At 33.8% G+C, this 24,160-nt stretch overlaps 3 protein-coding genes across 3 annotated transcripts; all 3 read right to left on the bottom strand.

Moving 5' to 3' along the window:
* Positions 1-9,057: 9,057 nt before the first annotated feature.
* On the bottom strand, positions 9,058-10,610 carry K441DRAFT_661982 (SET domain-containing protein). The gene is made up of 3 exons (XM_067648975.1): positions 10,456-10,610; positions 9,658-10,409; positions 9,058-9,605 (listed from the first exon to the last, which is right to left on the bottom strand). The coding sequence occupies exons 1-3, from the start codon at positions 10,483-10,485 to the stop codon at positions 9,377-9,379; spliced, it is 1,011 nt and encodes a 336-aa protein (XP_067502708.1). The 5' UTR covers positions 10,486-10,610; the 3' UTR covers positions 9,058-9,376.
* A 1,011-nt stretch (positions 10,611-11,621) lies between these two features.
* On the bottom strand, positions 11,622-11,801 carry K441DRAFT_501329 (uncharacterized protein; the record flags this gene model as incomplete). Its single annotated transcript, XM_067642013.1, has 1 exon — positions 11,622-11,801. A coding segment is annotated over one exon (180 nt), but the record flags the coding sequence as incomplete, so codon positions are not given.
* A 1,151-nt stretch (positions 11,802-12,952) lies between these two features.
* Positions 12,953-13,123, bottom strand: K441DRAFT_567413 (uncharacterized protein; the record flags this gene model as incomplete). The annotated part of the gene is made up of 1 exon (XM_067643796.1): positions 12,953-13,123. A coding segment is annotated over one exon (171 nt), but the record flags the coding sequence as incomplete, so codon positions are not given.
* Between the last annotated feature and the right edge of the window lie 11,037 nt (positions 13,124-24,160).

The raw sequence follows: 24,160 nt of genomic DNA, 5'->3' as shown, positions 1-24,160 counted from the left end.
TTATAGGCTAGTGGTCTTCTAAGAGGGTTCTGGTTAGTTCCCTAGTTAGATATATTAGTGTATTTCTCTAGCATTTCTAGCTTAGGGGAAGATCTTAGAGTTGCCTCTAGCGCTTAATCTTCTAATTAGCCTGGGTAGGGCTAAAGGGGTTTTAGTTGCTTTTTGGTAGCGTTGCGACCGTTATAGAGGGTATCTACGTTTTCCTTAGCGGTAACTATAGGTGTGTGAGAGTCTTCGAGCTCCTAGAGCATCTGGGTATTAGGGCTTATTCGGCCGTCTTACCTAAAGGGTTATATTGTCGCAATCTCTCGCTATTAGAGGGACCTTCCTGCCTTTACGCAATGGCTTTCCATAAGGTATCTATAGAGTTTCCGTTTAGGTCGTCGCGAGATTTTAAGGGAAAATAGTAGTTGTTAATAAAAGATATAAACAAACAATCTGGTCCTTAAAGCCGACTACCCTTCCAAAAAAGAGTAGGAAGGATTTGAATGTAAGGGGATCTTATAGACAGGGGGCTATAAGAATACGATTGGAATAGGATAGATTGGTAAGAGAGATAAATCCTTAAGGAGGTAAGGCCTCTAGGATTGTAGAGACTATATACTACGGGCACGTACCTCTAGCACGTAACCGGCGACTATCTAAGGGGCGTCTGGGGGTTGTCCTAAGGGCAACCCGAGGTGTCCGCAATAATATCCCTTATAATAGGAGACAGTTAAGATTAAGGGAGAAGCTAATACAATATTCCTAGAATTGTACTATACTAGTTAACTCTATCCACTAAAGCTATTGACTATTCTTAACTTAGGAACCACTCTCTATATCTTTAATAACTTCTCTTATTTCTATAACTTTAGGAAAGCTCTAAGATATAAATATATTATCGCTGGCAGCTTACAAGTACCTATACTAGGCTACGGTAATATTACTGTCTAAGTTATAAAACCAGATAAGAGTAAGGGAATTCTACGTCTTAAGGACGTTGCCTTTTATATAGACTTTAATACGAATCTAGTGTTATTCCGTCTACTTTAAAAATAAGAGTACTACTAGGACAATAAAGGAGATAACAATCTTCTTATTTAAAAGGATAATACAATCCTATGTTAAATAGAAGAACGTTACGGATAATAGACTATTAAATACGTCTAATTAGGAAACTTAAAATCCGCATTTAATATTAGCCGTCTAACGCGCCATTAACGGAAGCGGATATTGTTAAGAGACGCTTATCTAGATTTAAAAGGTAATATATAACTTTAGTATCTGCGTCTAGGATATCTAGGACCTATAAGCCTTTACTATTTAGGTCTTAACGCCCTAGGAGTTAAGCTTTAAGGCCTAAAGATAACGGAATGTTAATATTGTAGTCTAGCCAAAATTAAGCGTTAGGTCTTAAGAAGGTTCTTAAAATAAAATATTAATAAACCCTATTTTAACCTCTATATTAACTAAATAGACCTTAAGGAAGTATATACTGGATTTGTATAAGTTATGCTTATCCACAATACCTTCTTAGGAAGATCCTTCCCGTATTTTATAACGACGTATAGTAAGGAGAAGGAGACACTACAAGTACTTAAAGATTTTATTTAATGGATTCGTCTAAGGTATAACCTTAAAGTTAATACTATTAGGTTAGATAACAAGCTAGGGAGAAGAAGAACCCTTAAATGGCTATAAACGTAAGGGATTATATTTAAGCCTTTAGCGCTATATACCTAAACTTAGAATAGTACCGCCAAACGCTTAGGGGGTATAATTATTAAGAGAGCATAAGTAATAAGAATTACTATTAATCTACCACGCGACTTATAGAACGAGATAGTTAACTATATAGTCTACCTTCGAGATTAAACGCTACGGGAAAGTAACGGTTAGAAATCGCTATATAAGAGGTTCTATACCTTCCTAGCTAATAGGAGATTAAGAAAGCCGCAACTAGCGTACCTAAAAGCCTACGGCTGTAGGGTATACGCAATAATGACGGACGCCTAGCTGAAGAAGAAAAGGCTAAGTAAGCTAGATCTATAAGCCTATATTGGCTACCTTATTAGCTATAACTCTACTAATATCTATAGGATCTAGATCCTATATAAAGGTATCGTTATCTCTACTAGGGACGTCATCTTCGACAAAAAGACGTTCTTTAATAGTAAGCGAACGGATATCTTAAAGGACCTATACGCTAAATTAGACACGCTAATTAAGAAGATTTAACTTCCTAATACCTTAACTAAGAACGAGGTTCTTCTAGAAGACAATAAAGAAGTATTTAAACCGTTAATTTAAGAGGAAGATGATAACGTTAATAAGCTAGTTTAAACCTTTAATAAGTTAGCAGATCTTAAGCTTGTAAGAGCTCTTAAAGATATATATTATACGCTATCTCTAATAAAAGAAGATGAAGAATCTCTATATACCTTTTACGTTAAATATCCTACAAAGTTAGATATATAAGGTACTAATTAGGACATCATTAGCCAAGTAGGAGATAGGTTTTATACTTAGGGGGTATTTAATAACTTGGTTAAAGACTTATTTAAGGAAGCCTACGATAATAGGTTTGAAGACTTTATTACTAAAAGGATCACTTTAGCCTATTACGGCGCCTTCTTAGTAGAAAGGAAGTTTAACCTTAATAGTTAACTTAACGATAGCAAGCTAAAATTAGGTAGAATACGTAATGTTAGATTATATAGGAAGAACTTACCTCCGCTACCTTAGTTAATCCGCGACCTTAATACGTATCCTTTTTAAGATTAGTTCTAAGAAGCTTAATAAGCCTACCTCTAATCCCATTATTAAATGAGGTTATTTTAAGAAACAGAAAAGAAGTATGTAAAGGGATAGTAGGTCCTTAGCTTAATGTAGGTGTTTATCTATAAAATGGACAAGTACGGATTCCTCTAGAAATGTAAGGCACGCTTAGTAGTATGCGGAAATTAATAGGCCCCAGGAGACCTACCTACGAGAGCTACTATATTGGCTAGTATGACCTTCCGAACCCTTATAGCAATCACCGCAAAATTCGACCTAGAGACGACATAGATAGATATAGTTAATGCGTTTATCCATTGCGATCTTGACGAGGTTGTCTATATAAAGCTACTGCTAGGATTTAATAAAGGAAAGACAGATAAAGTACTGCGCTTAAGAAAAGCTCTTTACGGACTATAACGATTACTACTATTATAGCAGAAGAATCTCATGAGCTCGCTAATAGAATTGGGTTTTAAAGAGGTACCTTAAGAGCCGTGCGTTATGCTAAAAGGTAGAATAGTCGTCTTCTTCTATGTTAACGATATTGTCTTCTGCTACCAAAAGATAGATAAAAAGAAAGCTTAAGAAGCAATTAAGGAGCTAAGTAAGGAATACTAGATGAGTACCCTTGACGAGCTAAAATAGTTCCTAGGAATCTATATACTACGTAATTGTAGCTAGAGGCTCCTATGGCTATCCTAGGAAGCCTATATTAAGAAGATAGCTAACTAATATAAGATAGATCTTAAAGGGCGTCTTTTAGATACTCCTATGGCAGAAACGGAACTCCTCCCTACTAATTACCGTATAATCCGTCTAACGCGTCCGTCCCCTAATATAGACCTATTAGTCCGTCCTATATCCCTACTAGCCTCTATAATGCTATATTAGAGAAAATTAGGTTTAGTACTCTATATAGCCACTACAACGCGTCCGGATATTACCTTTATAGTATTACGGCTAGTAAGATTTAATTAAAACTTAAGCTAAGAGTATTATTAAGCGGCAGATAGAGTTATCTAATACCTATATAGCACGAGAAGTAGAGTAATCTGCTATAGAGGAGATAAGGAAGGAATAAACGGTAAAGGGAGAGATAAAGAAATACGTGATAAAGGACGAGACGATGGAGACAGTAGAAGTGAAGCGCAATTATTTATTTATACTAGCGACGTATTATTTACAAATAACTCTATTAATAGAAAGAGCTTATAAGGATATATTATAAAGCTATTTAGGGGGCCAATCGCCTAAAGAGTAAATAAGTAAGATATAGTTACGACGTTAAGTATAGAAGCTAAGTTGTTAGCCCTATTATAGATAGTAAAGGAAGCTATCTTTATTAGTAGGTTGCTTAAAGTAATAACGTTAAGGCTAAATGAGCCCTTAATTATTAACTATAATAATACCTAAATACTCCAACTAATTATAGAAGATACGGTAAAGCTAATCACAAAGCTCTAATACGTTAACATTTATTAATACTGGCTATGTTAGGAATACATAATGAGACAAGTATAATTTCAATGGACCGCGATAAAGGAGATAATTGTTAATAGACTTACGAAGGCCCTGCCCAAGCAGAGGTTTTAAAGCTTTGTTAATATAATTAAAATAGTGGATATTAAGGAGCGGCTAAATAAAGAGAAGCAACTAGAGGACCTAAGGGACAGTATTAGAGCAAGATGGAAGGATTTAGATAAGATTATGGTTTAATTAACTCATTGACGGACATAAGAAGGTGGTTAGCTTTAACCTCAAAGAGCTCTAAGCTAAGGGGGTGTGTTAGATAATCTATATTCTCTAAAGGCGTAGACCGTACACGAGTTACGTACATTGTAAACCTCTTTATCTAAGCCCGAGGGCCCTAGGTTTAACGTTAATTAAAACAGACAACCTTAAGATAAGATCATTAATTAATTAACCCATTTTATTAATGAATAGCTTAATACAAGTTACGTGACAACAGCCTATTCTTCTAGATTTCTTACTATTATAATTAAAGCTCCTTTAATATAACCTATCTGTCGTTCTAACATTACTTAATTTAGCATAGCTTTTTTATCTAGCTATATACAAAAGTCTTCCCACTTATTGGTTTTTTGCTGCCTGTACTACTTATAATATAGCTCTATAAGCGTATACGATTTATCCATAAGCTAATATCTCTTTATTACTATATTGTTATAACCTTTAATATATCGTTCTGCGAATCTAGTTAGAATCCCTATATCTTCTTCCTATTCTAGTTTATCTAACTATTTAGCTCTTAGCGTTCCTACCCTTGGCCTATTTATAACTTTTTATATAGGTGCTCTGTCTCTTATATATTTTAGCGTACTAGATCTTATATCTAGTTTCTACTCTTCCTACTATAATTTTTGCTCTAAATTCTTCTATAGTTTCTTAATGCTTACGTCTTACAGCTAGATCCTTAATGTCTTCTTCTTAATTATAGTATTAACTTTTTAATCTTTAGTCTAAACTATTTATTCTACTAGTAAGTCTTCTAGGTCTCTGTGTGGATTTCCTAGCCTAGTTACTATTTGTGCTGCGGATTCTCTAATCCATATAGAAGTCTCTTACTTCTCACTTATAGATATCCTTATTTATTCTTTAAAATCTTAGCTCCCTAGGAATCTTTATCCCTAGCTTATTTATTTATTTCTAAACTAAGCCGCTGCTCTACTCTATTAGTTTTTATCCGTTATAGGTCTTTAAGCATACCTTATCTTATCTTACAAATCTTAGTTATCTCTTATCTTGTCTTAAGAATCTTAAGCCTATAGCCTTTTACCTTTATTAAGTGGTAAGCTAGCACTAGCAGTTGTCTGCTTGCTTAGTCCTTTAATAATATTACTCCTTCCGTCTTATAAAGCGATGGATGCCGTATTTAATGGTGTTATAATACCCGTTACTAAACTGCATTTTATAGTGGTTTTAGTCTCTACTTCTATCGTGATATTAAGGTTTAGATACCCCTAGTTAGTTTCCTTTTCTTCCTTATTACTATTAATTAATAAGTACTCTAACTTTATTATTATTTCTACTAATCTTTATCCGTATATTGCTGTAATATCTTAATCTAGCTTATAAAGTTAATCTTATTCTTTATCTAACTCTATAGTTCCTTTAAGTCCTTTTAACTCTAGCTCTTATAGCTAATAGCTTATACCGTATTTAGCGTCTTTATAAATTAGGCATATGTTATTATAATAAAATGTAAAGCTTTTAATTAAACACTCTTTTATTCCTTATAGTATACTATCGTCCCTTTATATATATATATCTTTTACTAGTCTGGTTCCCTTTACTATATAGTGTCTTTAACTATCTTTATAGTTCCTAGCAAAATAACCTTATTTTCCATAATTTATATAAGCTCTATTTTTAAACTATTAATTTTATTATAGAGTCCGCTTTAACGTCTTCTTCTACTAAGATCCTTGGTTTGGCCTATACTCCGTAGTCCTATAATTACTTAATCCTTAACCTCTAGGTTTCTATAGTTGTTTCCACCTTTTAGATTCTTTAGTGCCGCTTAAGTCTATTAGCTCCAGCCTATTCTATAGTTTTTAACTCTATATTAGTTATTGCGTGCTTTACGCCTTATATAACTATAGAACTTTATCTTACCCTTTCCTAGCTAGTTCCCGTTAGTAGATCCTATTATTAATCTTTATTACTTAATCTATTAACTCTCGTAAGGTGTCCGTATCTTCTATTAGAATAATTACGTCCTATACTTTTGCCTTAAGCCCTTGCTTATACTATACCATAAGCTCCTTATTATTCTATTTAACCTATATTATAAGTATTTAAAACTATATTATGTATTTAATTGCTAAAGCCCTTTATAATAAGTTCTATAGCTTTTTTCCCGCTATAGTTGTTACTTTTAGGTCTCTAAATATCTATGTTAGCCGTTCTATAAACCCTTCCTAACTAAAGAATATAAACCTCACTTTCTAATTAGTGGTGCTTATGCTGTTAGCTTATATCTCCATAAGATATAGCTTAAACTACTTTAGTGCTTATCCTGTTAGGAATAGTCCCGTATACGCTACTTAGTCTATAAACATTAGTAGCTTTACTACCTCTTACATAACCTTAAAATGCATCTATATTAGAAATCCCTTAAGCTTTAACTTCTTACCTAAGAATCTCTTAATTAATAGTAACTTAATTTTTACTATGCTAACCGCATTAAGTCTTTCTTTAAGTATCTTGTTATTATTGTTTAATTAATTAACTATTTCCTGTAACTATCCAACCGTAACTAATTACGAATTAGTGTCTTTTATACTTATATCTCCACTTGTCCTTAAGGTAGTTGCTACTATTAATAGCGTTATAACTGCTACTTTTAGTGGTATGTTGTTTAACTCTCTTTTATTAATACCGTAACTAGGTAGTAAATGTATAACAAAGCCTTATAGTAGGAACTACGGTAGACTTGTTAATAGGCTAGGTATATAGGTAAGGAATAATAGTTAACAACTTAAATATAACTAGTGGAGTGGTTACCTAATAGATTAACTCTAAGATTTACCATAAGGAAGGGAACTATCTAGGTAGGGACTATAGTCCTTTAAATACACATCCGTACTCCTAAGAATCCTTCTTATACGTAAGGTACGTGTTATACGTATTATACGTACGTCCCGTCCGTATACCGCGTACTCTGCGTATAACATTATGTGACTTACTTACTATTTCTCGTTATATGGTTCCACGGGCTCTATCCTAGACCGTGCTTGTATTAACCAACTAGCTTCCTCCAACTCTTCTTTAAGTAGTCGTAGTATTGTACTTAAAGCGTCCGTAACAGATATACTAAGCTTAGCGGCGTTAAGGAGACCTAAATTAGATAGGCTGGACACTAAAATATAGACGCGATAATAGGAGCCTACCTTGGCTACCTACCTTATGCGTTTATGCGGCCAATTACTAGCTTTCTAAAGGAAGGAAAGGGCTACTTTCTCCCCTACATACAAGAGGTACTAGAGGAGGCCCTTTATTTAAAGATATAGCCTAAGACTAACGCCTAGCTAAAACGCATAGAGGCCTACTACCTAGGTAGGGCTAATAATAAGGTTATACGGCTTAACCTTATAGGCTTAGGATTTCTACGCCTCCTCTACGTACTTAGGGTAATCCTGTTATAGGACTTAGTAATCCTACGTAAGTAGTTCCCACTCTACCCCCTATAGAAGGACCCCCTTTTTAGCTATAAGGAGTATTAGAGGTTTACTACATAGGTAGAAAGCTCGCTAGCTAACGTAGTTACGCTAAATAAGCTAATAATATAGAAATATTAGCCCGCCTATAAGGCTGTAGCTAAGCTAAGATATAAGGCCGCGATCTCTAAAATAAAGGGGGTTTAATTACGCGTGTAAATAATCTTAGAACGCCTTAGCGAGATAAAAAGGTTATTAGCATTATTCGTACCTATATAAATCTAGTAAGGGAAGATGGGTATCTAAATAGGGCCTATAAAGTCCGTACGTCCGTCTTTAGACGGCCCTATACCTATATTTAGGTCTGTTCCTAAACGCGTTAATAGCTAGATTCCGTCTTTAGATAAACCCTCTCCCGTATATTTAACCTCTATAGAGATACTAAGGGGTCCTTAACTATTTACTGCCGTAGAGCCTACCGTGGAGCCTACCGTAAAGCCTACTTAGCTATCTACTATAACGTCTACTATACCCCCGCCGCAGCTGCTGTAGGCTAACACTTAGCCTTTTCTATTTATTTTTAACCTATAGGCGCCGCTAAGGAAATATAAGATGCTTTAGGGTAGTAATTTAGTATTTCAGCTCTAGGCCAAGTGGACTTTAGGGCTAGTAGGTAGGCCATTAATTAAAGCTCTTAATTTCTGCTAGGGGGTATACTAGTAGGTTAACAGCGAGGCTATATTCTATAGCCGTCGCCGTAGAATAATTAAGGATGTAAGACGGCGCGTAGAAGACGGTACGGCAAGAGACAAGAGATAGGCTATTAACCAGCTAGAACAGCTACGAGGTTAGCGTTCTTTAGATTAGCTTTATAAGAATATCTAAATAGTTATTTTACTATAGTGACTAAGACGCCTCTATATACGATTGCACTGTAGTAACCGAGACGCCTTAATGCATAACTGCACTGCAGTAACTAAGACGTCTTGATATAGGACTATACTAGTGACCGAGACGTCTTAATATAGGACTGCACTGCAGTGACTAAGACGCCTTAATATATGACTATATTATAGTGACCGAAACGCCTTAATATAGGACTATACTATAGTGACCGGGACGTCTTAATATAGGACTGTACTATAGTAACTGAGACGCCTTAATATAGGAATAGAGCCCGTTTAGGTGTTATAAATTTAGAGCAATATTACGCGACCGTCCAGAAGTACCGATCTAACATAAATTATATACCTTTTCGCCCAAAATCGCGTGCGAAAGTACTTGGGGGCGGTCACTACGCGACCTCGTACGGGGTTCGGGCGCGTTATTAGCAGGGGTAGCCCTAACCTCGTATTAACCCGGGTCGTAACCGCGCCAAATTAGCCCCCCCGATATGTGATAGATATCGACCCCAACCCACTTGCAGAAGCGCGCTACATGTCCCCAAGCGGCAGAGAATAGAATTCAGCTACAGCGCTTGGGAAAGGGCCTGACGTTTTGACTGCTGAGTCCAGCAGGCCCACCATCTCGACCAAATCCTCGCAAATCGGATGGTCATCTCCAAGGGACACGCTATAGTTCGCCAATGTCTTCGAAGCCCACTCAAGCGTTAGTTGACTATCCTGCAAGCGAGAACAGCAGTAGCGAGCAGCCCGCTCATAACTTGAAGGAATTAGCATCCTCGAATGTGGGTAGGGGTGTGATTCGCGTTTACGTGAGACTGAGAGCTTCGTGCAGACCAAGATCCTTTTGCAATGCCTCCATTTGCTGAAAATCCTTCAAGGTACTGGCCCAGTCCACTACCTTTGCCCAGGGATACTGCTCCTGGTCGGATAATCGATGGTTCAGACTGGAAAGTTCCTGTCTTTTGTGATCCATCGACCTCGCAGAATCCGAATCCGCACATGCCTCACAAAGACATAGAAAGCCGCCTTGCCGGTAGAGTGTTTCCTGGCGCTGATTTTGGGGCCTATTGTAGTCGGGTATGTATGGGTATGTGAGCTCTTCGCCCTTTTTAATATCCCTCACGGCATGAATGGTCAAAAAACCTTCGCCTAAATTCGGATTCTCAGCGCATTTTGTGTTTGCGAGACACGAGTGGTTGAATCGGGAAGGGAGGAAGGGCACAACAATTGTTCCTGTATGGCAAATGCTCTTGTTTAACCGGTAGATAGCAAGCACTTTTGCAATCTGAGCTTTGTGTCGATTATTCTCTAGAGCCGGATTCGTGAGCTCGTAGTCCCTGTCACATTCGAGGTGGTGCAATTCGAGATACTTCTTCTTTTCAGAAGGCTTGAGCTTCTTGAAAGACTTCCAAATCGTCATGGTGTTTCCGACTTGGTCAAATTTTAGTAGCGGAGGCTCTGTGATAATTCGTGTGCCTCGAAGAATATTGGCTATCGCAAACACGCCGAGGCCTTTTTGTCCCATATCTTTGATATGGATCAACTGGCGAGAATCCACCGTCTTATTTTGTTAGCGCAGATCTGTGCTGTTGCACTGGGCCTCATACACTGAGCCATCTTCGGGTTAGCGGTCCCATTGTCGTCCAATGAGGGTGTTGCGTTCCGCGAAAGCTTTGCGCCCGAGCTTGATGTCTGCTCTTTAGAGAAAGAGTGGTAAAGGTAGCCTTTTATAGTAGGTTTAGAAAGACGAAGGCATGNAGCGTCTGGGCTTATTGAAGGAGTTGACACGGGATGAAATCCAGTGGTGTGGAGCCTGAGGGTGGCCCGACTGGGTGGCTTTTATGTTAGCGCGCACTGACCTTTGGACACCTTTCAATATTCCGATTCCTTGCTTAATAGGCAGTAGCCAGTGGATTCTGGCACAAATACCTCATCTAGGTTTCCGTTGATGAACTTAAGAGACTCCCTAGTAGGAGCCTCTATGTTTATCTTTTAATCCTTCCTTGCTGGTTAAAATGACAGAAGCTAAGACAGTTAAAGTAAGAGGCTAAGGGGGCAAAGCTCCTAATGATGGGGGCAACTGGCGCCACTTATATATATCCCGCGACCTTCTAACGCTCTAAATGGCGATATATGGGGAATGTCAGACAATATACTAGCTAGCTGCAGGGGTTTGCCTTACTGGAATTAACCAAGCGAATGAGAATTCAATTTTAATGTTTTATTCCTTTAATCTTGTTGTTTACTACCTAAATGATTTTTGGATATAAGGTACATTTGGTATTGCCCTTGTTATCGTACTATGTTTGATTGGCTTGCGGGCCTTATAATGCAATGACTCATCGCTGTCAGTCACCTGCGGTATTGCCCTTGATTTCTACTGCTAGCTACAAACAATTGGCTCTCAACATCTCATCTAGTTACCTAAGCTGTGTTATATTATGGACTAGGCGCCCTGGTAAATGGTTGGTTATTAATGATTGACTACCGGCCCCTAACTTATTCTTGCATGCTTCCCCAGGCCCGCTCCGACGGGCCACTTCCAGCTGTTGCTGGAGTCCCGGACACCATATACCCTTGAGACATCTGGCGATGCTGTTGCCGACTATTGCTATATATCTGGACCACAATAACTTGGCAATCCACGGAAGCGTTAGGGTAAGGAAGAAGCGCAGCCGTCTACACATCACTTAGCTGGATCAGACATTCTAGTATCCGTTATCTCATCTTCCAATGTAACCCCCTGTTTCTCTAGATGTTCTATGTATTTCAAGACCGTCCAGTTGTAGATGTTGTCGTACTTGAAACTATGGTGCTGGAGGAGACTGCGGAACAGGCGGAGCGGATACTTATAATTAACACCCTGATCATCATCGCGAGACATCTTGATATGATTGAAATATTTCACAAACTCATCCGGCAAGCCCTCGCACAGCTCTTCAGATAATGTCGACTATTTTTTTTTGTAAAATGGCCAGTTCTTTTTCCGACCAGCGTCTAGCTCAGAGCCCTTTCTAAGGAAAATTGCCTTATTAAAGAAAGTACATGAAAATGTATCCAAGTGCTTCTATATCATCTGCGGGCGATTGCTCTATAAAATGTCAACGCTGCCATTTATATATCTCAGTATTATAGCAATTAGTTACTTACCTATATTACGGTGAACATTAATGCTAATATACCACGTAGTACTAAGAATAGGTCCGTCCCGCTTTGGACGCCAATTATATTATTTAGTTATTGTCTATAAAATCCTCTATGAGACCTATATGTAATATAAATTATATTACCTTATATGCCACAGCCTATAAGTAGATTTTCTGACTTTATATTGCGGTAAATAAATTCCTTAAAATAAATGTACTAAGACCGGCAAATAAGCTAATTTATTAGTATTAACACCGTCTTAAATGGGAATCATTAATTACAATGGTTAAATAAATTTTTAGGGTTTGGTCCAAAAAATTCAAATATTATAATATTGTAGTTATATTTTTGGCTATCCTAATATAATTTTAAAAATTCCTAGCCTTTTAATAAATTTTTTATAAATTTTTATTTTTGTCTGTACGAGTAGAGGGTATAAATAGTGTTATTAGATGAATGGCGCAGAGCGTATGCGGCCCTACCGCATACGCTCTGCGCCATTCATCTAATAACACTATTTATACCCTCTACTCGTACAGACAATTTTATTTTAAAAACTCTTTAAGTATTAGCTTTGGATATGTTTTAATTTAAGCGCTATATATTAAAATATTTTTCATATTAATAACTAAATAATTATTAAATATTTAAAATTACAGTTTTATAAACATTGCTAAAAGCTTTACCTTTTGGTCGTCTTAAAATATAATATTAATTATTAATATAAAAATCTTATAAATATAATAAGTTATATTATTAAATAAAAGTGGGTTATTAGCTTAAGGGATTATAAACTAACTATTTTTTAATTTAAATATTAATAATTTAAATATTAAATAAAAGCAGGATATACTTAATGTGGTTTATTAGTACCCTATACATATTAGGACCCTATATACTTTACTAACGCGACATTGCTTCTAAAACCAATTGCATAACCAAAATGGGCCAAATTAATTAAAACCACTCGAAACTATATATATTAGACATTTCTACCTCTAGCTGGCACATTCGTATATTATAGCTAGGCTTGCCGCAATTACTATAACACCGAATAGTTACTGGCCTCTTTCCGTCACCACCACCATTTTCGCACCTCTCCCACTTTTCTCGCTTTTCCGCCTCCTTTTAGGCCAAAAGATTATATATATCCTTTATAGTAAGTACACCTCTTTAACAATATATGCCTTTTTAGCCTTTCTGCGTTTATTTAGTACGTTATTAGCCTTTTAAAAGTTATAGTTTTTAATTATAAAAATGGTTCCTAAATAGACAATTGCCTTTAATCCCTTTACTATTTATTTAAAACTATAAAATTAAGATTAGCAATAATTAATAATTTAAAATTCAATTAGTATAGACTAAAAAAGGGTTTTAATTAGGTTATATAGCGTTTAGGAGACTTAAGAGTTAGCATTAACTATAGAGGGGCTAATAAATATTAATATTTATAACTTAATATCTAGTTTAAAAATAAAGATTTTTTAATTAAATAGGATAAAACCAGCCTTTTAAAAAAAACCCTTAATATTAAATTTGGCTATAAATACTTAATAGGTTATATATGTAACGGGACTAGCCCAGTTACAGTAGGAATGTCTCGGTGAAACACTCGACAGATGAATTCCGACGCTTTGACCAAATTCTACCGAAGTCCGTCGAAGACCGCGTGCGTATATGCGCACGCATCGACCACCAAGCCCCTGACTATTTAATTATATAATTCTCTTGTTATTCCCTTCTCTTCTTTACGCAACGTCTTGTTCTTAACGAGAGCTATATACCCTTAGATTTAGATAGAATTTATATCGTTCCTTTAAATCTTCCCCGAAGTCTCTTCGCGCCCTTATAATATAATATATAAGAAGGAATATAACTTTAGTAATATAGTTAATATAAGCCTTAATAAATAGTTTGATTTTATAATTTAGTACCTGTTTTAATAAGTTAAAAAAACTTAATATTAATAGGTTAACTATATAAAGGCCCAAGCCGTGCCCCACTAGATAGTATAGTTTATAAAGTCCTTCCTTAAGGACCGAACAACGAGGCTCTTAATTGGAGGATATATAGCATAAACAATATAAACAAACACCGGTATACCTTAAGGCTTAGCGCTGTCGCTAATCCTGTTTCTCTTTTTTGCCTATATACTCCTACTAAAGCTATAAGGGGGAACTACTACGGCATTCGGATTTGTTAATAACTCTAATATACTAATATATAGTAAGACTACGGAGGAGAACTGTAGAACTATAAAAAGGACGTATAAGGTATATACGGCGTAGGCACGCCAGCATGGAGTAGTGTTTGCCCCTAAAAAGTACCACCTTATCTATTTTATAAGGAGCCACAAGAAGTTTAATATAAAGGCTATAGTTAATATATATAGCTTTACGGAAGGCCTAGTTAGTAACCTACGCGTATTAGGGGTATAGGTTAACTTAAAGCTTAAATAGGGACCGTATGTTAACATTATTAAGACGAAGGTAATTACCTAAATAGCTGTACTAATCTGGCTTACGGCCTCTATATAGGGCGCCTCCTTTTAAAAGGCGCGGATAGTATACTCTACCGTGGTCCGGCTAATAGTTTTATATAGATATAGTACCTAGTACTCGCTACTAGAGTAGATAAAGCCTAAGGAGATAAGTAAAACTAAGCTGCGCTAGCTGGGCGTAGTATAGAACCTATACCTCCGCACTATTGCGGGGGTATATAAATTAACGCTAATAGTAGTACTAGAGTACAAGACGGGGTTTCTGTAACGAAGCCTTGTAGTAGGAACTACGGTAAACTTGTTAATAGGCTAGGTGTATAGGTAAAGAATAATAGTTAACAACGTAAATATAACTGGTGGAGTGGTTACCTAACAGATTAACTCTAATTGTATTCTAAGATTTACTATAAAGAGAGAACTACCCAAGTAGGGACTGTGGTCCTTTAAATACACATCTATACTCCTAAGAAATCCCTTTATTACGTAAGGTACGTGTTGTCTATATTAAATATAGCGTTCCCTATATTTAATACGGCTAATACGTTTAACTATTATATAACTTACTTATTATTCCTCGTTATATAGTTTCATGGGTTCTATCTTAAACTGTACTGCTATTAACTAACTAGCTTCTTTCAACTCCTCTTTAAGTAGTTATAATATTATACTTAAAGCGTTCGTAATACTATTTCCCTCCTTTTTATTTTTGTCCTTAAAGATTCCTAGTATCTCTAAGTTGTTCACTAGAGGTATAATATCCGTTTAATTAATTTAGTTAATATTCTTGCTTATAATACCTAAAGCAATTTCTTCTCTTCTTAGGTTAAGCGTCGCCTTTATACTATTTCCTCGATACTATTACTAGGTAAGGTAATAGTAATTCCTTACTCCTGTTATATAAAAGAGGAGTTAAGTTATATTATAATCGCGAACCCTTTTAGTTGCTAACCTTCCTCTTATTTTAAATACACTTGCACTAATATACGTTTATTCTATAACGTTTATTCTATATTTAATGCTAAATATACGCGTCCTATTACTCTTAATAGTCTTTAAGTCCCCTTGTTAATTTCTTTAATTAGGGTTTTAGGTTTAATCTACTGCTGCAAAGCTTAACGGTAAGCTGGCCTCTACGCTGCTTAAGGTTTAACATGCCTTAGAAGAGTCCGCATATATTCTTAAAACTTAGCGTCTAGCTTACGCCTATTTTTAATATTTAGAACATATTCGCAAGAAAGTTTATTTAAAGGAGTGGAAGCTTATAGAATAAGGTTTACAGGAACTTAGTAATAAAAGAACGGATTTTCCTCTAATAGAGAGGGAAACAGCTCTAAATACCTCGGTAGGTGCTCCTCTTAGGTCCCTCTTAGGTAACTTATTCTTTAGTAATTCTTTTTTATTAATACTACCTAACCTAATCTCTTTTAATACTCCTATACCTTTCCTGTAGCGTTCTTTAGGTTTTCTAGTGGTTTTTAGGTAATCTTATTATAGCCTATCTACTTTACCTTATACTATATTTTGTTATTAATGTCCTTATAACTAATAATCTTTAAAACTTACCATTTGTCTTCCTCCTATCCTCTATACATGTCTGCCTTATAGACTAGTAGCTTAATATTCCTATACGCTAGCTCTAGTATTATAATATGCTATATAGGGTAGGTTCTTATTTTAGCTAGTAGGTTTAACTTAAATATAACTAATAAAATCCTTTATATAATTTTAAAAGGTCCTAGTTTAATATAGTCCAATTTTTTACTTGGTCATTAATTCTTAAAAATTTTGTATAGTAGCTACACTTTATCTCCCTCCTTAACATCTAGTCTCTTAGATCTCTTAGCGTCGTAGTACCTTTTCATTCTTTACTATACTACCTTTGCTATTTCCATAAGGTTTATATAAAGATTTATTAATATCTTTATTCTTTGCTTAGCTGTGCTACTTATCTTCTTTACTTAATGTAGTAATAGCGATGTTCTTAGCTTATATCCGTAATTCGCCTTAAATAGTAATATTCCTATTCCTTCTTAAGGTGTCGCATTATATGCAAACTATATAACTAGTAATAATAATACCTAATTATTTTATATATAATTAATATAGTGTTTTAGATACTATTCTAGTGTCTAATTTAATCTTTCTATTTAACCCTCTGTCTATAGATAATATATAGTGGAAGTTGCTGCTCTAACCCCTTATTCTGCTAAGAATACCTCCTAAAATACTACTATAAATCTTAGATCTCTATTTAATATAATTTTACTTAGTGCTCTATATCTTATAAACACTTCCTTAATATAAATTCTAGTAATATCCTACGCTAAGATCTCTTTTATATATACTATAAAGTATCCCCACTTTATTAGCTTATCTACTATTACTAAAATTACGTTATAATCTTACCTAGTAATAGGGTTTCTTAACCTTAGTAACTTTATAATAAAGTTCTATAATATAACTTCCTATAGTTTTTTTGGTATTTTAACTAGTTATAGCCCTCCATATAGCTTATGTCTTATTAGTTTATTTCTTTAGTAATTTAAATATTCCTTTATAACTTGTCTTACTAAGCCCTAAATTTTATTAACAATATACTCCTCTTAAAGTCTTAACACTAAGCCTATAGCTCTGTTATGTCCTTAAGTTAGTTCCTTATAAAATAACTTAATAAACTCTTTTGTAATAACCCTTAGTATATATATTGCTTCTTAGTTTTTATACTACTCTAAGTTTAAATCCTCCGCCTATACGTCTTAGATTTTCCTTATTTAGTTACTCTTTAGTAATTTATAAATCTAACTAATTTCTCTTATTACTATAATCTTCGGATAATTATACCTAATTAGTCCGTCTATATCTTTTTATAGTAAAGCCCCTAATAGCTTCTTATTATTCTGCAGTTTAGCCTTTCTACTTAGAGTATCCGCTTGTGTATTATCTATACCCTTAGTATACTAAATCTTAAAATAGTATTCTATAAGCATTTCTGCCTATCTAACTTACCTCTAATTAAGTTCTTTTGTTATTAGGAACCCCGTTAGGTTCTTATAATCTATCTTAATTATAAATAGTTTCTCTATGCCTTATAAGAAGCCCTCTATTTCTATAGTACTATAACTATACCTAATAACTCCTTATTATAGATGTTATAGTTTAGTTTTAGTAGTGTTATTTTCTAATTATAGTATACCACTAGGTGCCATCTATCCTTATATTTCTATAGAAAGTATACCCTTAGTATAAAGTCTAATGCGTTTATTTTAACCACTATCTCTAGTTTTAGTTAGTAGATTTTAAGAATTAGGTTTTAAGTAAATAACTCCTTAACCTCCTTAAATAGTTTCCTTTATTCTTCTCCCTATACCTAAGGTTTTTCTTTTTTTATTAACCTTATAAATAGCTTAATATCCTTTAACTATTAAGCTATAAACCTTTTACAGTAATTGTAAAACCCTAGAAATAACCTTAATTGCGTAACATTTTCTAGTTCTTACCAATTTACTATAGCCTCTATCTTTTTTTAGATCTATACTAAGTTAGCCTAGTTTAATAATAAATCTAATAAAATCTGTCTTCCTAATAAAGAGCTCGTATTTCTTAATTGCTACTAGCATCTATTCTTCCTATAGTCTCTTTAAAACCTATTTAACGTATTCCCCGTGCTCTTCTTCGCTTATTAAGTAGATAATAATATTATTAAGGTATACCATAACAAATTTATCTAAGTATTTTCTTAATATATTATTAATACGTTTCTAAAACATTATTAGTGTATTTATAAGCCCAAATTATATAACTAATAGTTTATATAGTCCTTCCTTTAACCTAAAGGCTGCTTTTTATTTATTTCCTTCCTTAATCCTAATCTAATAGTACGCCTATCTTAGATCTATCTTTATAAAGATTTACGTATTACCTATCCTATCTTAGATTTCACTAATTAAGGGTAAAGGATACCTATCCTTTCTAGTAATACTATTTAACTATCTATAGTTAATACATAGCCTAAGTTTCCCGTTTTTCTTTGGTACAAATAGTACTGGATATCCCGCTAATAACTGTAATAGTTAGATATATCCCTTTTATAGATTTTCCTAGATAAACTCCTTTAATACTCTCCCTTCTTTCTCGGTAAGCTTATAGATTAGAAAAAACCTTAAACTTATTCCCAATTCCAATTCTATCTTATAGTCCTATACTATATATTCTAATAGCTTTTTACTTTCTAGTAACTATAACTTTTTACTATACTTATAGTATCTCTTTAGTATATAACTTAAGCCTTACTTAGTCTCCTTATATATTACTCTAACTTAGTACTATACTATCTTAGCTTGTTATTACGTCTTATGGCATTAAGTATTTCTAATATTGGCCTAACCTATAATCTAATTAATCTTTAGATTATATTCCTATAACTAAAGCATTCTTAATACTGCCTCATCCTGCCCTAATAGTAGGATATTAAAAGATATCTTAATCTATCTCCCTTTAATAGTTATCTAAATAGGTCCTATTTTAAGATTAATAATGCCTCCTTTATAGGCTATTAGATCTCCTAAAATTATAACTAGTAGGTAAAGGTACTTTTTCTATCTATGCGGTAGCCCTATGCTTTCTACTACTATTAGCAAAATGTGGTTCCTTATTACTCCACTATTCACTAATACTTTAAACTATTAATCTTACTATTTATCTTGTATATTTAGGTATTATCCTTAAATTCCTTTAAGGGTCTAAGGCTCTACTACTAGCTCCCTCTAGTTTTATAGGCCTTTACTTTTCCTAACTATTAGCTACTAGATCCTATTTATACTTAGTCTACCTTTAGCCAATACTTAGTTCGCTTTTTCTCTTCTATATACTATAGATATATATTCTTTAGGCATTCCCACTACTATTATCTATTTAGGTATTCTTCCGTAAGGAATCTTCTTAGTTAAAGTATTAAGTCGCCTAACTCCTAAACTTCTACTAGATGCTAGCTATGTATATACTTAGCATCCCTATACTTTTTTTTATCTAGTATCTAATATATTCTTATAGGGTATCTATAGATTCTATCTTTTAGTACTCTATATATATTATATATATTATCTATATATATAATCTATAACAATATATAATACGCTTAGTGTCTTAGGTTAACTTATAACTTATCTTTATCTTTAAGTTTAAACCTATATTATTTACTAGTACTAATATCTATATTATTTCTCTCTAGTCTACAGCCTATTTCTTTAGATTTCTTACTATTATAATTAAGGCTCCTTTAATATAACCTATCTATTATTCTAACATGCTTAATCTAGTATAGCCTTTTTGTCTAGCTATATATAAAAATCTTCCCACTTATTATTTCTTTACTACCTATACTACCCACGGTATAGCTCTATAAGCGTATATAACTTATTTATAAGGAAATATCTCTTTATTACTACGTCATTATAACCTTTAGTATGTTATTCTATAAATCTAATTAGAATTTCTATATCTTCCTCTTATTCCAGTTTATCTAACTATTTAGCTCTTAGCGTTCCTATTCTTAACCTATTTATAATTTTCCGTATAGGTGCTCTATCCCTTATATATCCTAATATATTAGACCTTATATTTAGTTTCTGCTCTTACTATACTATAATTCTTGCTCTAAATTCTTTTATAGTTTCTTAATGCTTATATCTTATAGCTAGATCCTTAAAGTCTTCTTACTTCTTAATTATAGTATTAACTCTTTAATCTTTAGGCTAAACACTATGTTTAGCTAGTAAATCTTCTAGGTCTATATATAGATCTCCTAGCCTAGTTACTATTTATGCTATGGATTCTCTAATCTATATAGAAGTCTTTTACTTCTTACTTATAGGTGCCCTTATTTATTCTTTAAAATCTTAGTGCCCTAAAAATCTCTATCCTATGCTTATTTATATGTTTTTAAACTAAGCCGCTGCTCTACTCTATCGGTTTTTATCTATTATAGGTCCTTAAGCGTGCCTTATCTTGTCTTAAAAATCTTAGTTGTCTTTTATCTTATCCTAAGAATCTTAAGCCTGTGGCCTTTTACCTTTATTAAGTAGTAAGCTAGCACTAGCAGTTATCTACTTACTTAATCTTCTTAGGATATTACTCCTTCTATCTTATAAAGTGATGGATGCCGTATCTAACGGTATTATAATGCCTGTTACTAAACCGTATTCCGTAGTAGTTTTAGTCTCTACTTTTATTACATTATTAAGGTTTAAATACCCCTAGTTAGTTCCTTTTTCTTTCTTATTACTGTTAAGTAATAAGTATTCTAACTTTATTATTATTTCTACTAATCTTTATCCGCACGTTACTGTAATATCTTAATTTAGCTTATAAAGTCAATCTTATTCTTTATCTAACTCTATAGTTCCCTTAAGTCCCCTTAACTCTAGCTCTTATAGCTAATAGCTTATGCTATACTTAGCGTCCCTATAAATTAGGTATACGTTATTATAATAAAATGCAAAACTTCTAATTAAATATTCTCTTATTCCTTACAGTACACTATTACCCCTCTATACGTATGTGTCTTCTACTAGTCTAGTTCCCTTTACTATATAGTGTCTCTAACTATCTTTATAATCTCTAGCAAAATAACCCTATTTTCCGTAATTTATATAAGCTTTATTTTTAAACTATTTATTCTGCTATAGAGTCCGTTTAAATATCTTCTTCTTCTAAGATCCTTAGTTTAGCCTATACTTTATAATCCTGTAATTACTTAATCCTTAACCTTTAGGTTTCTATAGTTGTTTCTATCTTTTAGATTCTTTAGTACCGCTTAGGTCTATTAGCTCTGCGCTATGCTATAGTTTTTAACTCTATATTAGTTATTGCGTACTTTACGCTATATACGACTATAGAACTCTATCTTACCCTTTCCTAGCTAGTTCCCGTTAGTAGATCCTATTATTAATCTTTATTACTTAATCTATTAACTCTTATAAGGTGTCTACATCTTCTATTAGGATAATTATATCCTATACTTTTACTTTAAGCCCTTACTTATACTATACTATAAGCGCCTTATTATTCTATTTAACCTATATAGTAAGTGTTTAAAACTATATCGTGTACTTAATTACTAAACCCCTCTATAGTAAGTTCTGTAACTTTCTTTTTATTATAGTTGTTGCTTCTAAATCTCTAAATATTTATATTAGCTGTTCCGCGAACCCTTTCTAGCTTAAGAATATAAATCGCACTTCCTAATTAGTGGTGCTTATGCTGTTAGCTTATATTTCTATAAAATATAGCTTAAACCACTCTAGTGCTTATCCTATTAGGAATAGTCCCATATACACTACTTAGTCTATAAGTATTAGTAGCTTTACTACTTCTTATATAACCTTAAAGTACATCTATATTAGAAATCCCTTAAGCCTTAACTTCTTACCTAAGAATCTCTTAATTAATAGTAACTTAATCTTTACTATCCTAACCGTATTAAGTCTTTCTTTAAGTATCTTATTATTATTATTTAATTAATTAACCATTTCCTGTAACTATTTAACCGTAACTAGTTGCGAATTAGTGTCTTCTATACTTGTATCTCCACTCATCCTTAAGGTAGTTACTTCCGTTAATGGCGTTATAACTACTGCTTTTAGTAGCATGTTATTTAACTCTCTTTTATTAATACTGTAACTAGGTAGTAAATATATAACGAAGCCTTGTNGTAGAAACTACGGTGGACTTATTAATAGGCTAGGTGTATAGGTAAAGAACAATAGTTAATAATATAAATATAACTAGTGGAGTAGTTACCTAATAGATTAACTCTAATTATATTCTAAGATTTACTACAAAGAGAGAACTACCCAAGTAGGGACTATGGTCCTTTAAATACACATCCATACTCCTAAGAAATCCCTTTACTATGTAAGGTGCGTGTTATCTGTATTAAACGTGGCGTTCCCTACGTTTAATATAGCTAATACGTTTAACTATTATGTAACTCGCTTACTATTCCTTATTATATAGTTCCACGGGTTCTATCCTAGACCGTACTGCTATTAACTAACTAGCTTCTTCCGACTCCTCTCTAAGTAGTCGTAATATTGTACTTAAAGCGTTCGTAACAGTTTCCGCCGCTTTAGATATACCTTAAAGAACTAGCTATAGCCTATATAGAGAGGATATAGAAAGGACTAGCAAGAGAATATATTAAGAGGGAGTGTAACACTATACGGGCTATAATAGCCTACTAACTCCGGCTAGAATAAAGCTACTAATATAGCCTACTAGACAGGATAAGCTTAAGAGGATAGCGGCCGCTATCTTAGGGATAGATATATAACTAATAAACTTATCTAAAGCGTAGTATAAGAGAAGTAAAAGGACTAGGGTATAAGAGGCGTTTAAGGAGTAGTGGAAAAGGGAATAGAAAAAGTATTAAAATACGCTTACTTACTATATAACGGCCTAGGCCAAGCTATAGAATAAGGAAGTCTTTAAACGCTACGTAAGGCTTATAAAGGTAGAGAGTATAATTAATATACTGCTTAGAACTGAGTATATAGGGCTTAATAGATACCTTTACTACTAAAAAGTACTAGGGTACCTAACTCCGGCCTACCTATGCGGCCACGGCCAATAATTAATAATGTACGTAGTAGTGTTCTGCCCTAGGTACGTTACTAACTAGGCGGAAGTATATTACTATACTAGAATATCCTTATATAAAGAGCTCCTAACTAAGCTAAAGGCTACTAAGGTAGTTACGGACTAGTTTATATAGATAAACCTCTTACCGTACCTTTTATTTGCTAGAGAGCTGGCTAGGGCGAAGGGAGAAAGCTAGGAAGTACTTTAAGAGGCAGAGGATAAATACTGTAATGATAGTAGAATATAGTAGAATTTTATAGGTGGCAACCTAATAGAATTTAGTAGAATTTTAGTAACCTAATAGAATTTAATAGAGTTTTAGCAACCTAATAGAATTTGGTAGAGTTTTAGCAACCTAATAGAATTTGGCAGAGTTTTGGCAACCTAACAGAATTTGGTAGAATTTCGGTAACTTGGTAAAATCTAGTAGGACTTAGCAACCTAATAGAATTTAGTAAAACTCTAGCGAACTCTAGCAACCTGGTAGAATTTAGTAGAATTTTAGCAACCTAATAGAATTTGGCAGAATTTAGTAACCTAGTAGAATTTAGTAGAATTTGGTAGAACTTAGTAACCTAGCAGAATTTAATAGAATTTAACAACCTAATAGAATTTAGCAGAACTTTAGCAACCTGGTAGAATTTGGCAGAATTTAGTAACCTGGTAGAATTTAGTAGAAGTTAATATTTTAGTAGAAGTTAGTAAAACTTAGTAAGTTATAGAGCTACGTATATTAACGTAGATATAGATAACGGAACCTTCTATACTACTACTAGCCTTATAGGCTACTAGCCTATGCCCTACCTAAATAACTAAAGCAGCTAGGAACGGAACCTAGGCCTTAGCTATATACCCTACCGGATAGACCTAGGAGTACGCATTAAGATGGCTTTTCTATAGCGCCTTAAAGAGATGTCTACTTATGCTTAGTAGTTACTAATTAGAAGAGAGGCTATATAGGCCATATAATAAGAAAAGGAGAGGTTTTATCCAGCCCTAGCTGTACAGTTTCCCTCTTATATATACCT

This window comes from Cenococcum geophilum (genome assembly GCF_001692895.1).
Source record: "Cenococcum geophilum 1.58 unplaced genomic scaffold K441scaffold_28, whole genome shotgun sequence".
In the NCBI taxonomy this organism is placed as follows: Eukaryota; Fungi; Ascomycota; class Dothideomycetes; order Gloniales; family Gloniaceae; genus Cenococcum; species Cenococcum geophilum.
Note: the sequence above shows the minus strand (reverse complement) of the source record. Positions and strands in the feature narration are given on the sequence as shown.

Excerpts from the sequence above, each read along its gene's own strand:
- K441DRAFT_661982 (XM_067648975.1), bottom strand. The coding sequence starts at position 10,485 with ATGGGACCGCTAACCCGAAGATGGCTCAGT. Across the intron at positions 10,410-10,455 it reads TAACCCGAAGATGGCTCAGT|ACGGTGGATTCTCGCCAGTT; the intron begins GTATGAGGCCCA and ends TAACAAAATAAG. Across the intron at positions 9,606-9,657 it reads CACGAAGCTCTCAGTCTCAC|TTATGAGCGGGCTGCTCGCT; the intron begins GTAAACGCGAAT and ends AATTCCTTCAAG.